The following is a 15714-nucleotide window of genomic DNA, read 5'->3' on the forward strand; positions in this document are numbered from 1 at the left end:
GTCCCAATAGTGTATTTTTGATGTTGCTTCAATTGCAGTGGGGTCCGTCTCATAAAAAATTCACCCAGGCCAATTTCTTCCAGTGTTTTCCCTGCACTTTCTTCTAGTATTTTTATGGTTTCGTGTCTTAAGTTTAACTCCTTAATCTAGTGAGAATCTATCTTAGTTAATGGTGAAAGGTGTGGATCCAGTTTCAGCCTTCTACAGGTCATCATCCAGTTCGTCCAGCACCATTTGTTAAATAGGGAATCTTTTCCCCACTCAATGTTTTTAATTGGTTTATCAAAGATGAGGTAACAGTAGGTAGCTGGATTCATCTCTTGGCTCTCTATTCTATTCCATACATCTACCTCTCTGTTTTTGTGTCAATACCATGCTGTTTTAAGCACTATTGATGTATAGTATAGTCTGAGGTCTGGTAGCGTGATTCCTCCTGCTTTGTTTTTATTCCTGAGTAATGTCTTGGCTATTCAAGGTCTTTTCTGATTCCATATAAAGCGAAGTTATTATTTTCTCAAGATCTTTAAAGTATGACAGTGGGGCTTTAATGGGGATTGCAATAATTTTTAAATTAATAATACGACTTTGTGTGGTGAGCTTAACTTTTCTCTTAGCTGTTCTGATGTATTCTGTAAACTTCATTTTGACTAAGACTTAGAAGTCTAGATCAACTACTCAATTGCATTTTAAATTTTAATTAAGGCTATCATTCTCTGGAGCCAAAGTCTCTTAAACACGACAAGTACATAATTCACCAAATATACATCCTTTTGTATATTAATGTTATTATTTTAATTCTTTTACACTTTTTAAAAATCCTTAATTGTAAAAATGTCCCAGAATTAAAAGATGCATACACCGTAAAAAGACCAGATAGCAATCCAGAAGATGGAGATTAATTACACAAGAGATTATGACAGGTTATAAGATCTGGAAATAGATATCTAGAATACTTCATCTCTCTATTCCAGCTATCATATCTAATTCCTTTTTTTAGTCACTTTGTCTTGGATTACAAAAACTGTAGCAAGTTAGATTCAAATTACATACATTAACTGACTCTTACAAAACATACAGCTTCTCATCTGGTAAATCACTGGATTGGATTTATGGACTATTTACTCTCTAAAATTCATGTTTTATGTGATTTCTACTTGAATTTTAGATACGCACATGTGATTTTTCTCTGATTTGTATTCACAATATCTGAGGTCATAATCCTAACATGCATTAATCATGTTTGGGAAGGTTTGCATTTTTCTCTGCTCATCCAGTAGAAGGCTGAGCAGAATTTTCTGCCAGGTGCTATGCTAAGTTCTAGGACTACAAAAATGAATAAAACTATTTGTTCCCACTTAAGGAGTTTGGACTCTAGGTGGGGAAGACCTATAAGTTAACAGAAAATTATTGTAAGGGCTTTTTCAGTGGCCCCTTCCCATGGTGAAAGGGCAAAGACCTTATTTTATAAAGGCAATTACTGTTTGATTCACTGCTGTTATCACCAGCACCTAATAGTCACATTCAGTAAGCATTTGCTGAATACATGAATTCGTGCTAAAATAAAGATATACCGAGGGAGTGTGGGAGCCTCCAAAATGGACATCCGCCTAGTTTTATGTTTGAATATTGGGCTGGAGGGTGAGGTGTCACTGGAAGTATCAGGAAAAATTCCTTAAAAATGAGATCTGAGTTCTGGGAGACAAAGGAAATTAGTTAGGTTAAAAGCGGTGTTGGGGGCTGCTTAGGAGTTCCTATGGATTGAGGAACTTCAAGCAGTCCCCATATGCCAAGAGATCGATCTGCAGAGTTAAGCAGCAGAGATCTTGAAGGGCCTTGTAGGCTGTCTTATTCATGTATTTCCACTTTAGTATTTCTGTCAATATGCTGTTTAAAAACTCATCCATATACCCCTACTACACTGGTAGCTCTCTGACATTAAGGACTGATCTTGTTACCCATGTGTCCAGGGTATGATGATGGGGATGTAGCAGTTCCTCAAAAATCAACAGAGGGATTAATGAAAGAACGAAAGAGTAACAAATAGCCGTGTGAACAGTGTCCGGCGATCAAGTCATTTGGATGGTGAGATGTCAGGAAAGAGGCCTAAACCAGGTTGGGCAGAGAGCTAGGTAGTCAAGATCTTAAGTAATGGAGAGGTGAGTTTGGTAAGCATCGAATCTCAGAAATAAAACCAGAGAGAGGAATGTTGGGAGTTTCAAAGTGATTCCCTAGCTGTAAAGTGAAAAAACATAATATAAGCACTAGAATTTATTAAGGTCTGTAATTTCCAGGTCCCCCCAACACAGTAAGGGAAACCGCCTGGCCAATTAGTGTTAGACCCAGACAGAAAAGAGACATGAACAGACTGCTGGATGCCTTCTGTAGGCAGGCTAGACAAACAGGCGACACCAAAGCCTGCGCAGAGTAGGTACTGGTACTTCCAAAGCGTGGAAAGCAGGCTATTCTGAACTACGAAGCAGCTGGCCCTGGAAGAGGAGGCCCTATGAGCGCGGCGCCGAGAGGGCGGAACGCGGCAAGCAGGCACCCGGGCTCCCGCCGGACGCAGTTTCGGTCGCACCGGAGAGCTCCCGGCTGGGGGCGTAGCGTCTTCCCTCCGCCGCGGGGGCGAGCTGGCGGTGAGTTATCCAACTGGTCATTGGGAAAGACGGGCTGGGGCCCGCCGAGAGGACGACCCCAGGCCGCAGCACGGGCTTTCGGCTTCTGTCTTAAGAGGACGATTAGCGGGCGCAGCGCCTCCGAGGCGAGCCTTTCCTCCCTCCCCCACATAGCCCCTGGCATCCACCGGACAGCCGCCTGCTGCAGACTTTTCTGAGGGCGCTAGGCGACCGCTCAGTTCCGGGCTAGGCTGACGCGCGAGAAAGTCCAATCCCACCACTACTTCCTGGAGACGCCGAGGCAAGCAGGTCAACCCTTGGACCACTCATCTCTTCTCCGATTGGTGGGCTGCTCCCTTAATGTGCCCCTCTAGCTGGTGATTGGTTCAGAGGCGCCGTCTGTCACCTGCTTCTCTGTGGGAATTGAGGTCGCTAAGGGAAGCGTTACTTCAGACTCAGTTGAGGAGAGGTTGGTTGGGCCCCTGCGGCAAAGCTACAGTTTATTTATTGTAGTGGGGACCATCCCCTGGCGCGAGCTTCCGTCGCAACGGCCAGGGAAAGAACCAGTTAGCCCGACGGAGGGTGGGGGTGCCAAGAAAGTGAGGGTTTAGAAGTAAACCGGAGACACCTGACGCTGGCACCATCCCACCGTGACCGGGATAGGGCGGAAGGCCTTTGAGAGAGGAGGTGTAATCCCAGGAGCAATGACAGTGTAGGAGGAAAGGCCTAAGTTTGTTGTGGGAGAAAAGGGTCTTGTGGGAGATTTTCATGACTTAATTGTATGGGGATCTAATTTTCTAGGTGAATGTCTAACAAAATCCGCTGGAGAATTTACTTTGGCTTTGCAGGAGAGTTGGGACACTGCCAGCCGTTTCTGGCCTTCAAAAAGACAATTTATTGAATAATTCAACTTTTTTTTTTGCTTCAGATGGGCAGTTCTCAAAAAAGGCACAAACAGTTGGAGGATGGATACCATTGCATATGTTAAAAGCATGTTGAAAGGAAAATAAGGTATTCACTTTGATTTAATTACAGTTAGTTGAATAAGAAAACTACCTTTGAGAAGAGGCTTTTAAGTTTTGAATGATATTAGAATAGCTTGATTTTATAATAGATTTCAAGTTTTATAATTATTTATTACAAAAGCCATATTAGTGCCGTAACGTCGAAATATGCTGTTTCCTAATTATGGTCCTAATTATCCTGAAATTGGGATCTGGAATTTGTTGTAATGTTACAGTTTGCATTTTAGTGGGTAGAGCTACTAGATCATTTGTTCAAAATGTCATAATAACCGCTGTGGAAAAAATGCTTGAATTTGTAACTTAATGTTAGAGTATGTGTGAAATTGGATAGTTGCTTGCTTCTACAGTAGTTTAGATTTGTAGGCTAATTTCACTTTATATTTAAAGCAGCTTGCTTATTAAACACCTGGTGTATTTCAAGAGGCAAAATTACAACAGTTGCATCACTGGCAGGCTAGCCATTCAAGCCTCCAGCCTCTATTGAGTCAGGTGCTATATTACTCATATTCCCAGTGATATGCCTGAAATTGTCGAGAAATTGTTTATTTCAATAGCAAAACACCCAAATTAGCTTTTAACAACATGCCTGGGCCCTATCCTGGAAGGATTGGAGATGCGATATGGGCATCTGGAGTTACAAAAATATCCTTGTGAGTTTGTTAACCATTGCTTTAGTAAGTCACTAAATAGATGTGTTTAAGAGATTCTAAAATATTTATGAGACAATTTTCTTTGATTAGTTTGAAAGTAAGCCTCTCAGGAATCACATTTAAGTATAATCCCAAAATAACCTTTGCTTTACTTTTTAGGCAATTTCAGAAGTTTCACTGGTACTCAGAAACCCATGGGACTAACCATTCCATGCTTCAAGATAAGGCTTAATATGGGGAGACAAAGTGCTCTGATGCACTTTTTCAATCCTGAGAGCCATGCATAATATATTGTTTACTGTTGGGTTTCAAAGTCTTCCTGTTGGCTTTAAGTAGACATCAACTCCAAGTCTGTTGAGTAGATATAGTAGGCTGAATTATTTTTGACTCAACAAAGAGCAATGGGGGTAATATTACATTTACGAGCCTTATTTTGGAAAGAATATCATGCTGGAAAAAATGTAAATTCTAGCTTTCCAATATTCTTTTGCTTATTAAGTAAAGAACATAGATAATTGAAGCCTAAAATTTGTACATTAACATGTAGTACAGATACAAAACATAAATGAGGACTTTTAGATCAACTTTATCAGAGTCAAAGAGGTAAAAAATGAGATAATCACTTTGGTATTCAGGTATGAGAAATGTGTGGCAAACCCAAATCCAGTGTGATTTAAATGATGGCTTTAGGTAAAGAAGTAGGTCTAATTATGTTCCATCTCCTAGAAGTTGCTTTTCATTTTGTAGTTTCTTACTACAAGATTTTCCAGATAAAGTATCTGAACAAGGGATGAAATTTAAAAATATAAAAACCTAGAAGTTAAAATTATAAAAACCATGTGTTGTGCCATGCCTCCATAGTCCCAGCGACTCAGAAGACTGAGTCCACAAGTTTGAGACCAGTCTCAGCAATATAGTGAGATCCTGTCTCTGTAAAAAACAAACAAAACCTTAAAACCTTATGTAGTCCATGACTTAACACATTGGATTTTGTATATATTGTTTGAACAGAAAGCCAGGAATCTCAGTATGAATCAGTCTAGAGCTAGATCAGTTGGTGGTGGTGAAGAAACTCAAGACCATAATCATCGTGAAAATGAGAGAAGATGGCAGCAAGAGCGTCTCCACAGAGAAGAAGCTTTTTATCAGTTTATTAATGAGCTCAATGATGAAGATTATCGGCTAATGAGAGACCATAATCTTTTAGGCACCCCTGGTAAGAGATGAGTGAAAAGGAGATGCTGTTTTACATCATTAAATGTAGAGATTTCAAAATAAGAAGAGTTGGATTTTTCCTTCTTTTCTCTCCCAAAATATAGTATATTGTGTTTGTTAGGCTAAGAAATTTTTAATATAATAAAGGAGATAATCACTGAATTAATCTCCAAAGTCCAATATTCTTTGTATAGATTTTACAAATTCATCTTATAATGAGCTTGCAAAAATTTGTATGTTTATACATTCTATGTTTATATATTGATGGCCTATATAATGGAGTATTGGGGTAAAATTCAAGTAGAAGATTTATTTATTTATAAATGCTTCCTTCTTAATTTCTTTTTAACTGACAAAAATCTATAGAAGTATAGCTTATAAGTTCCTAAGTATATCAGCTGAGAGTACTTTACAAATTATTCAAATTTAAGTTTTATTTTAATAAATTTTAATAAAACAAATGAAACACAACCAAACTGATGTACATTTGTGTCAGATAAATATTTTTAGCTCTTTGGTTTATAAAACATGAAAATAAGACATTGTCAGATGTGTAGGTTGTTAAACATTAGTCTTACTCTTCATGAGTTCTCAAACTTGATAATTTAAAGTTATTAAGAGTAGTTTTTTTTTTTTTCAGATTAATGTGAGGGTACAAATGTTTAGCTTATATTGTTTTCATTTTTAAGGTCAAGTTCAAGTGTAGTTGAGCCCTTTACCCTGGGGGCATGCTGAATATCCTCACATTGTGTGCATTCGGTAAATGAGCAATTTCTCATTGTTGTAGGAGAAATAACATCAGAAGAACTACAACAACGGTTAGATGGGGTCAAGGAACAATTAGCGTCTCAACCTGACTTGGGAAATGACACAAACAACAGAGGTACTGTGAACTCCATTTTGTGAGGAACAGGCTTCATTGGAGCAGTTATAGAAGTGAAATTACTGGATGTGGTATATTTAATAGCTTTCAGTTTTAATGTGATATTCAGATAATATGTAAAGCTATATGATTAGGCAGTATAGGACAGAGGAGTGGATGGATAGAAAGACATCTTACACATGCAGATTGCCTTTAGGGAGCTTATATATATATTGAAATAGAATACAATTAAGTTAATTCCAGCATAGTGATTTTTAGCCTTAGAATGTACATAGTTCTTCTACAGTAGTGGTCCCCAATCTTTTTGGCACGAGAGACTGGTATCATGGAGTACAGTTTTTCCACAGACTAGGGTGGTTGTGAGTATGGTTTTAATGTAAATCTGCAAGCAATTGATTTATTATGGTCTCTGCAGTCACACCTCTCTGCTAATGATAATTTGTTTTTCTAGTTGCTCCCCAGCATTAGCTTCCCCACTTCAGCTCCACCTTAGATCATCAGGCATTGGATTCTCATAAGGAGCCCCCAACCTAGATCCCTTGCATGCACACTTTATAGTAGGATTTGTGCTCCTATGAGAATCTAATGCCACTACTCATCTGACAGGAGGCAGAACTCAGGCAGTGATGCCAGCAGTGGGGAATGGCTGTAAACAAAGATGAAGATTTACTTACTCACCTGCTGCTCACCTCCTCCTGTGTAGCCTAGTTCTTAAGTAGGCGATAGACCAGTACTTGTCTGTGGCTTGGTGATTCAGGACCACAATTCTACAGTCATATAACTCAGCTTCTAAGAATTTATATGCATCCCAGGTGCAGTGGCACATGCTTGTAATCCCAGCTAATTAGGAGGCTGAAGTGAGACCATTGCTTGAGCCCAGAGTTAGAAGCTACTGTGAGCTATAATCTCACCACTGCCCTCCAGCCTGGGCAACAGAGCAAGACTATCTCTAAAGAAAAACACATGGACTATAAAAATAAGAAATGAACAAGTAAAAAATTATTTTTCTAGGGCAGCATCTGTGGCTCAGCGAGTAGAGTGATGGCCCCACATACCAAGGGTAGCGGGTTCAAACCCGGCCCTGGCCAAACTGCAACAAAAAACTAGCCAGGGGTTGTGGTGGGTGCCTATAGTCTCAGCTACTTGGGAGGCTGAGGCAAGAGAATCACCTAAGCCCAGGAGTTAGAGGTTGCTGTGAGCTGTGATATCACAGCACTCTACCGAAAGCTATAAGTGAAACTCTGTCGCTACAAAAAAAAAATCTGAAAAATTCTTTTTATATATACAGAATAATGCAGAATGAAGACAGAGTCAAGAAACCTATTTTTGTTTTATTGTTTGGTGGTTGATTTGCCATTTTACTGAGAAAACACTAAGCCATAATATAAAAATTTCTGACAAAAAACAAAGGCAGGCAGTCTCCAAGTTATAAACATCTGACTTACACAACTAGCACTTAGTAATGGAGACAATTACAGTAAGTGCTCTAATCACAAACATCTTACTGACTTAGGACTTGGACTTAACAAACAGAGGCTATTACTGGTAATAGGTAAACGTACCTGTTCCAACTTAACATATAAATTCAACTTAAGAACAAACCTATAGAACCTATATTGTTCCCTGCCATTTTACTCTTTGTGTTTAGAGGTTTTACAGCTATTAATACTGGTCTTTTGAATATGTTTTAATGGAAAATGTAGCCTTCAAATGTAAAATAGTTCATCTTCTTTAGAATATTGCTATGGTTGCTGTTTATTTTCTTGGCACCAGCCGCTAATTAACAGCTTCAACATTTAAAGAAAATTTTATAAGAGATTGTAGTAATGAAATGAAACCAGAGCATTCTCATTTAATAGCTATTTTTGAGTAGATCAGAATTTAAGTCGAAGTCTGTATAGTTAATGTGCTAATGCTTTTCATTGAGTTTTTATACTTTATATAATCCATTGGTTATAAATGGAAAATTTAAGTTTGGCATAGTGGTAGTATTGTAGTCAAAGACATTTATCTGAGACACATCTCTTTTTAAATAGATTCATTGAACAGTATCAACTGAGTTTGATTTGTACATATACTATTGTTAGAGGCTGGAGATTTAATAGTGACTGAAATAGTACAAAAATATTTGTTTGCATGGAGATTACATTCTAAATGAATAGAAAATGTATTTTATTATGGATAACAGCTAATATTTATGGAGTACTTCATATGTGCCAGATGTTATGCTAATTTATGTACAGTGTCTCATTTTATCCTCATGATAACCTTATGAAATTGATACTGTTATTATCTCTAACATACAGAGAAAGATACAGCTGTAGAGAAGTAATTTGCCTACAGTCCTCTACATACAGTAATGTGATTCTAATATTATATTCAGAAACCAGATTTCTTGATAACATTTTTGGCAGCTTCTGAGAAATAAGCATAAAATTCCTAAGGTTATAAAAATACCTAGTTAAAAAGATGTTGATTGAGTTAGTTTTTCCAGAAAGATTCCACAAATACAGGATGAATTTTACATAATGTTTGTTATTCTTTTGTTGATGTTGTATTGATAAACCAATTTGAGGACATAATTTTGGTAGTGGATCTGTTTCTCATGTGGCTTAATATTTTTGCCAGTAATGGGTACTTAGAAAGTAGGAGTAATGATTTCTTCATAACATTGTATAAATAGTATTTAAAGTTTTATGATTATATAAGCAGTATTTTAATTTTTATAACGGTGTTGAATAAGTTCAGGTTTTTTGCCTTTTTCATAAAAATTCACAAATTTTCTTTAGTACAATTTTTTTTTAAGCTTCCAATAAAGAAAGAAAACAAGGTAGATTATAGGAATTGAACTTAAGTTGATTTGATTTGCTTTTCAGACTCAGAAATCCCTAGAGAAAGTTCAAATGAAGATTCTCTGCTAGAATGGTTGAACACCTTTCGGCGTACAGGAAATGCAACTCGAAGTGGACAAAATGGGAATCAAACTTGGAGAGCTGTGAGTCGAACAAACCCAAACAGTGGAGAGTTCCGATTTAGTCTTGAGATCCACATAAATCATGAGAATAGAGGATTTGAAATTCATGGAGAAGACTCTACGGGTGTTCCACTTTCTGATAATAACAGAGATCACACTAGAGATAGGCAGCAAAGGTCAACTAGTCCGGTGGCTAGGCGAACAAGAAGCCAGACTTCAATGAATTTCAATGGTAGTAGTTCCAGCATTCCAAGGACTAGGCTTGGTTCAAGGGGGCAGAATTTAGTTGAAGGATCTTCCTCAACATTAGGAAGGTTAAGAAATGGAATTGGAGAAGCAGTTGGCATTCCTAGAACTAGTGTTTCACGCACTAATTTCAGTAGTCACTCAAACCAATCAGGTGGTAGTGAACTCAGGCAAAGGGAGGGGCAGCGATTTGGAGCAGCACATGTTTGGGAAAATGGGGCTAGAACGAATGTTACAGTGAGGAATACAAACCAAAGATTAGAGCCAATAAGATTACGATCTACTTTCAATAGTCGAAGCCGTTCACCAATTCAGAGACAGAGTGGCACTGTTTATCATAATTCCCAAAGGGAAAGTCGACCTTTACAGCAAACCATTCGGAGATCTGTTAGGAGGAGAGGTATTACTCGTGTCTTTTTAGAGCAAAATAGAGAACGTAGAGGTACTGCATATACCCCATTCTCTAATTCAAGACTCGTGTCAAGAATAACAGTAGAAGAAGGAGAAGAATCCAGCAGATCCTCAACTGCTGTACAACGACATCCAACAATCACACTAGACCTTCAAGTGAGAAGGATTCGTCCTGGAGAAAATAGAGATCGGGATAGTATTGCAAATAGAACTAGATCTAGAGTAGGACTAGCAGAAAATACAGTCACTATCGAAAGCAATAGTGGGGGCTTTCGCCGAACTATCTCTCGTTTAGAGCGATCAGGTGTTAGAACCTACGTTAGTACCATAACAGTTCCACTTCGTAGGATTTCTGAGAATGAGCTTGTTGAGCCATCATCAGTAGCTCTTCAGTCAATTTTAAGACAGATTATGACTGGGTTTGGAGAATTGAGTTCTTTAATGGAGGCTGAATCAGAGTCAGAGATTCAGAGAAATGGTCAGCATTTGCCAGAGATATACTCAGAACTGAGTCACTTAGGTACAGTTAATGACAGCAGTCAGCATAGTGAAGCTTCCCCTCAAGTCAGGCAGCCCCAAGAAGAAAGCACTGAAATGCATGGTGAAAATGATACTGCTCAACCTCATACCCCAAACAGTGACAATAGAAGTGGCAGGCAGTCACGAAATTCAAACAATTTAGTTGAAACTGGAACACTACCTATTCTTCGCCTTGCTCACTTTTTTTTACTAAATGAAGGTGATGACGATGATCGTATACGTGGTTTAACCAAAGAGCAGATTGACAATCTTTCCACTCGTAACTATGAGCATAATAGTATTGATAGTGAACTAGGTAAAATCTGTAGTGTTTGTATCAGTGACTATGTAACTGGAAACAAGCTCAGGCAGTTACCTTGCACACATGAATTTCACATTCATTGTATTGACCGATGGCTTTCAGAGAATTGCACTTGTCCAGTCTGTCGGCAGCCTGTTTTAGGGTCCAGTGTAGCAAACAATGACTAAAGTGATGGGACCTATCCAAATACTATATTTCAGTAGAGCTAAGTGTTTAAGCATTGTTTTGCTGAGCTAACCAGGATGAAAATTAATAGATTATAGTTTGAACTATTTTTTGTGTGCTTTTATAACTTGTTAAAAAGATGAAATTTATATAAAATTTAAAATGTAAATGTTAAAACTATCCAAAAGTACAGAATAGTTAATATTGCCAGAACCAAATAATCTCTAAAATGTTTTTATTTTGGTAATTTTGTCATGGTAAGCACTTTTGTATCTGTATGATTCAGTAGGTAAAAAATCAGTATTCTTTTTCTTGATAATACAACAGACGTTATTTGGACTTTCAAGTTTCATAGACTTAGTACTATGTCTAGACATTTGTGTCTAGACCTTTGTGTCTACACTTGTATTTTTATTCTAAGGATAATATCTTTTCACAAAAGAGTATTTGGCTGAATGTTCGCTAAATATATTGAAGTTACTCAATGTTAAATTTAATATGCATCATACCATATGTATATATAGAGAGATATATAATTTTAAAGTTAAAATATTCAGTCTAAAAACTAAGTTTGGTTCTTATTTAAGCTTTTCAGATAATACTGCATATGGTATAATGTTTAATATTGGCAAGATCATCTCTGAAAGAAAGTAAATTAAGAAATAATTTAAAAATAGAGTTAATTTACTGATGTTGCTCTGACAATCTGACTTATACAGAAAGCAATATGTGATACTAAACAAGTATTTATTTAGAAATGGAAAATTTAGAACATATAGGTTATTTAACTTGAGTTCTGCCTCTTTGTAATGTTTTTGAAAGTACAAACAATTCTTTGGGTTATTAAGGTATACAATATGCATGGTTTCTCAAATTTACTTTTAAATCTTAAAAAAATGTCTAAAATCAAATGCATAGATAATAAGTTTACTTGGAGGCCAAGTAACTCCAATTAAAATAAAACAAAAAAACCTTAAGAGAATGTAGAATTTATATAAGCACAAAATATACATTGAAGATCTATTTCTACCAATAAATATTAAAACAAAGACTGTATATGAACTGTTTTATTTTGTTGGTCCACTGTGGTTTATTCACCCTCAAAATATTTATTTTATGCTAGGTACTAGGCAATGTTAACAGGTACCAAGGATTCCCCAGATAACAAATAGGCAAAAGTCTCTGTCTTCATGAAAACATATATTTAGAAATTGAAAATCTTAGAAATTGAAAATCACTTGATAAAATGAATAATTGTTCTCACCTTCACATTTGCTTTTGACTATATGGCACAGTTTTCTTGTGGTGATATTGCTCAGGCAAGATCATAAGAACAGTACCTCAAGGCCAGATTCTATATAATTTAAAATATCTCCACATTAGTTTTTCTTTTTGACAAGTGATTATGTCCAAATCATTAGGTTAGATGTGTGCTCAGGAATGTTGGAGTATATTTAACACCTGGAATGGTTTTTATAAAAGTTGTGACTTTTGAAGTAAAGGATTTATATAGGTCAGTTATAGGACATGAGACTAAGAAAGTTGATACGGGCCTCATTTGAAGGCTTTACATAGCAGACTAAAATTTTTATTTTCCACACATTAGGTATTCCTTGATAATTATAGTGGCAAATGGTAAGATCATTTCTAACATTTCAGGCAGATTAGTCTAGTACAGTGTATAGAATACAGTAGAATAGAGAGAGGTAAGCAAAGAAACCAGTAAAGGAACTACTATGATAAAAGACATTCCTATTAACATCATCATCATCAGTTATGAACTAACCTAGAGTGATGGTAATGAAACTGGAAGAAATGAGAAAGGTGTAAAAAACATTGTTTTTAAAAAGGAGACATTCTTTGGTCTCTTGTTCAGTATATAGAGGTGGAAGAGAATCACATGTTCACCGATGAAGAGATAGTCACCTGAGTGGAGGAGATAGAGCTGACCTAAATGACAGTTACAAGGATGCCCATTTAGACTTCTTTTTTTTTTTTTTTTTTTGAGACAGAGCCTCAAGCTGCCCCCCTGGGTAGAGTGCTGTGGCATCACAGCTCACAGCAACCTCCCAACTCCTGGGCTCAAGTGAGTCTCCTGCCTCAGCCTCCCAACCCCAATGCCTGGCTATTTTTTGGTTGCAGCCGTCATTGTTGTTTGCCGGGCCTGGGCTGGATTTGTACCTGCCACCTTAGGTGTATGTGGCTGGCGCCTTAGCCACTTGAGCCACAGGTGCTGAGCCCATTTAGACTTCTTAAACATACCCTAAATCATACATCTCACAGAGTGTTATCATTTGTTCCTTATATGAGGAGAGACTAAATCCAGCATTTATTTCTTATGTGGATTATTCCTCAGGAAGTTCTACCTCCCTGGCGTGATTGGTTAGGACAATTAGAAGGAGAACCAAGAGAGAAATGAAAAAAAGTAGGGATACAGAAAAAACATTAAGCTTTTATTTGACTTAGTCCTTTGCAAGACATAATAGTGTTACTAGCATGGGAAGAAATCCCAAGTAGGCATTTGAAACAGAACTAGGTTGTATATTATATAGAAAATTCCCCGAAAGCAGTAGTACAGCTTAACGAATTTTATAAACTGATATTCCACTTGAGAACAAAGAAGGATTTTCTTTAATATTTTCGTTCATTTCCCAATAGACAAGGGTGATGACAAATACAAAGGCTCATTAATCTATTTATAGCTTCTATTTAGTAATGATTGTACCTTTTGTGGTTCTAATATAGAAAGAAACAAACTATTAACAATTCTTCACTTGAATGTTAGGTTATATGTCAGGTCTATAGAGCTTGTCTTTTACAGTGTGGCTGTCTGGCAAGCATCTATTTCTAGATTGCCAGGTTCCAGCTGCTCTCCCACAGTTACATCCTTTACCCTATTTTTTCATTGCTTCGATTCTTCTACTTCAACTGGCATTGTTATGAGCCTGGCTTATCACTCTGATGAGGTTATTTCCCTTTCAGTATTTAACATGAATTCATATTTAAATTTCCCAAGATCTCCTGGAAGTATTTTCTGCTACTTAACATAGAAATTGGCAGAGATTAGTCAATCACTTCATAGTCATTTGCCTCAAATCACGCTTTTCCCTGTGTATTGGAGAAGTAGAAGTGCCTTGGAAAGTTTTCAGTTTAATTCCTCCCAGAGATTTTTTTGTAATTTTCTGGCTTTATTATATAATAGACCCTAATTTCCATATGCAAATACATCATTTTTCTGTTTTGTGAATGGAGAAGAGAGAAGAGCTGCTCCTGAAACATAAAACAGAAGCTGTACTATAAAGATGAATCCAGAAAAGAAAGAAATGAAGCATCTGAAGATCCCACATTAGGGACCAGAGTTAATAAGCCAAGTATGAGGCATTTTCATGCATATAACTCCCAGATAGGAACATTTAATGAACTTTTAGTTTTTTTGCATCTCTCTTTTTGAATAATTGCTGGCGAGGGGAGAGGAATAGCACTCCATGTGAAGAGGCAGTGCTTATTCCCTTGAAGTGATAGGAGGCTCATGTGGGTGTCTATCAGTCTTGTGAGTTCTGGAGTACCTGTGATAGGAGATGATTTCCTAGGAAGCCAGATACATTTGATCATTGAGAATATGATGATGAAGGTCAGTGTGAGGTATTTTTTTGTTTGTTTGTTTTTGAGACAGAGTGTCCCTTTGTCACCATTGGTAGAGTGCCTCGGCGTCGTAGCTTACAGTAACCTCAAAGTCCTGGGCCTAAGCAATACTCTTGCCTCAGCCTCCCAAGCAGCTGGGACTACAGGCGCCTGCCACAATGCCCGGCTATTTTTAGACACAAGGTCTTGCTCTTGCTCAGGCTGGTCTCAATCCTGTGAACTCAGGCGATCCATCTGCCTCAGCCTCCCAAGTGCTGGGATTACAGATGTGAGCTACAGCACCTGGCCAGTGTGAGTTATTTTCAGTGGGTATGAGTGTGTTCTTTTTTTTTGCAGTTTTTGCCGGTCTGGTTTTGAACCCGCCACCCCGGGTATATGGGGCCGGCGCCCTACTCCTTGAGTCACAGGCGCCACCCAGAGTATGTTAGTTCTTGAATATATTTGCCTTTATGATAGGAAGGAATCTGTAATTCCTTTCAGCAAGTTTTGTTTTAATTTAAGCATTAAATCTCTGAAGATTCTTGTGTTGGCTTCTATTTTCTTCCTTTGTATTAAAATAACATCATTATATTTCTTCCAGAAAATAATACTTTTCAATGTATTTTTCCTCTATTATCTCATTTGAAGATGGAGTAGCCTCTTGTCTGCCCAGTACATACACATGTTCACTGCTTCTTCTCACACATTTAATTATAAAAATGCTCTTAACCATAATCCAACTATCTTCTATACCATTCCAAACACATTCACACTCTCCTCTATGGGAAACAATCATGGCTCTGTACTGTGTAGCAACACAATTTAGCCCCTCTGAGTCCAGATTTTCTGTGTAGTGTTCATCTCTCTATTATCTTATATTTGATCAAGTTTAATTGTGACTCATCATCCTGCAGCCTATGGGATAAATGATAAAAAGCACTTTTCTCTACCTGACATGGTGAAGTGAAATAAAAATCAAACCAAAAGTGAGGAAAGAAGTGCCATACATTGATTACTGGTACAGAACATTTGCCATGTCTTGCTGAGTAAGCCTACTAGGATGGGAAA

The 15714-nt window shown here is 37.4% G+C and overlaps 1 protein-coding gene and 1 pseudogene across 3 annotated transcripts; one reads left to right on the plus strand and one right to left on the minus strand.

Annotated features, from left to right (window-relative positions):
• The window catches only part of LOC100959570, a 14045-nt pseudogene extending 11258 nt beyond the window's left edge, over positions 1-2787 (minus strand).
• RNF6 (ring finger protein 6) lies at positions 2651-12081 on the plus strand. 3 transcript variants are annotated; one of them, XM_012810015.2, is made up of 5 exons: positions 2651-2959; positions 3544-3626; positions 5302-5506; positions 6293-6388; positions 9265-12077. In XM_012810015.2, the coding sequence occupies exons 3-5, from the start codon at positions 5320-5322 to the stop codon at positions 11025-11027; spliced, it is 2046 nt and encodes a 681-aa protein (XP_012665469.1). In that variant the 5' UTR covers positions 2651-2959; positions 3544-3626; positions 5302-5319; the 3' UTR covers positions 11028-12077. The 3 variants fall into 3 exon arrangements, with proteins under 3 accessions (XP_012665469.1, XP_003797677.1, XP_023373531.1); XM_003797629.1 differs by lacking the exon at positions 2651-2959 and adding an exon at positions 2977-3084 and having other exon boundaries at positions 9265-12081; XM_023517763.1 differs by lacking the exon at positions 2651-2959 and adding an exon at positions 3102-3327.
• The last annotated feature ends 3633 nt before the right edge of the window (positions 12082-15714 follow it).

This window comes from Otolemur garnettii, unplaced genomic scaffold, assembly GCF_000181295.1.
Source record: "Otolemur garnettii isolate 467f Iridium unplaced genomic scaffold, OtoGar3 scaffold00120, whole genome shotgun sequence".
NCBI lineage: Eukaryota > Metazoa > Chordata > Mammalia > Primates > Galagidae > Otolemur > Otolemur garnettii.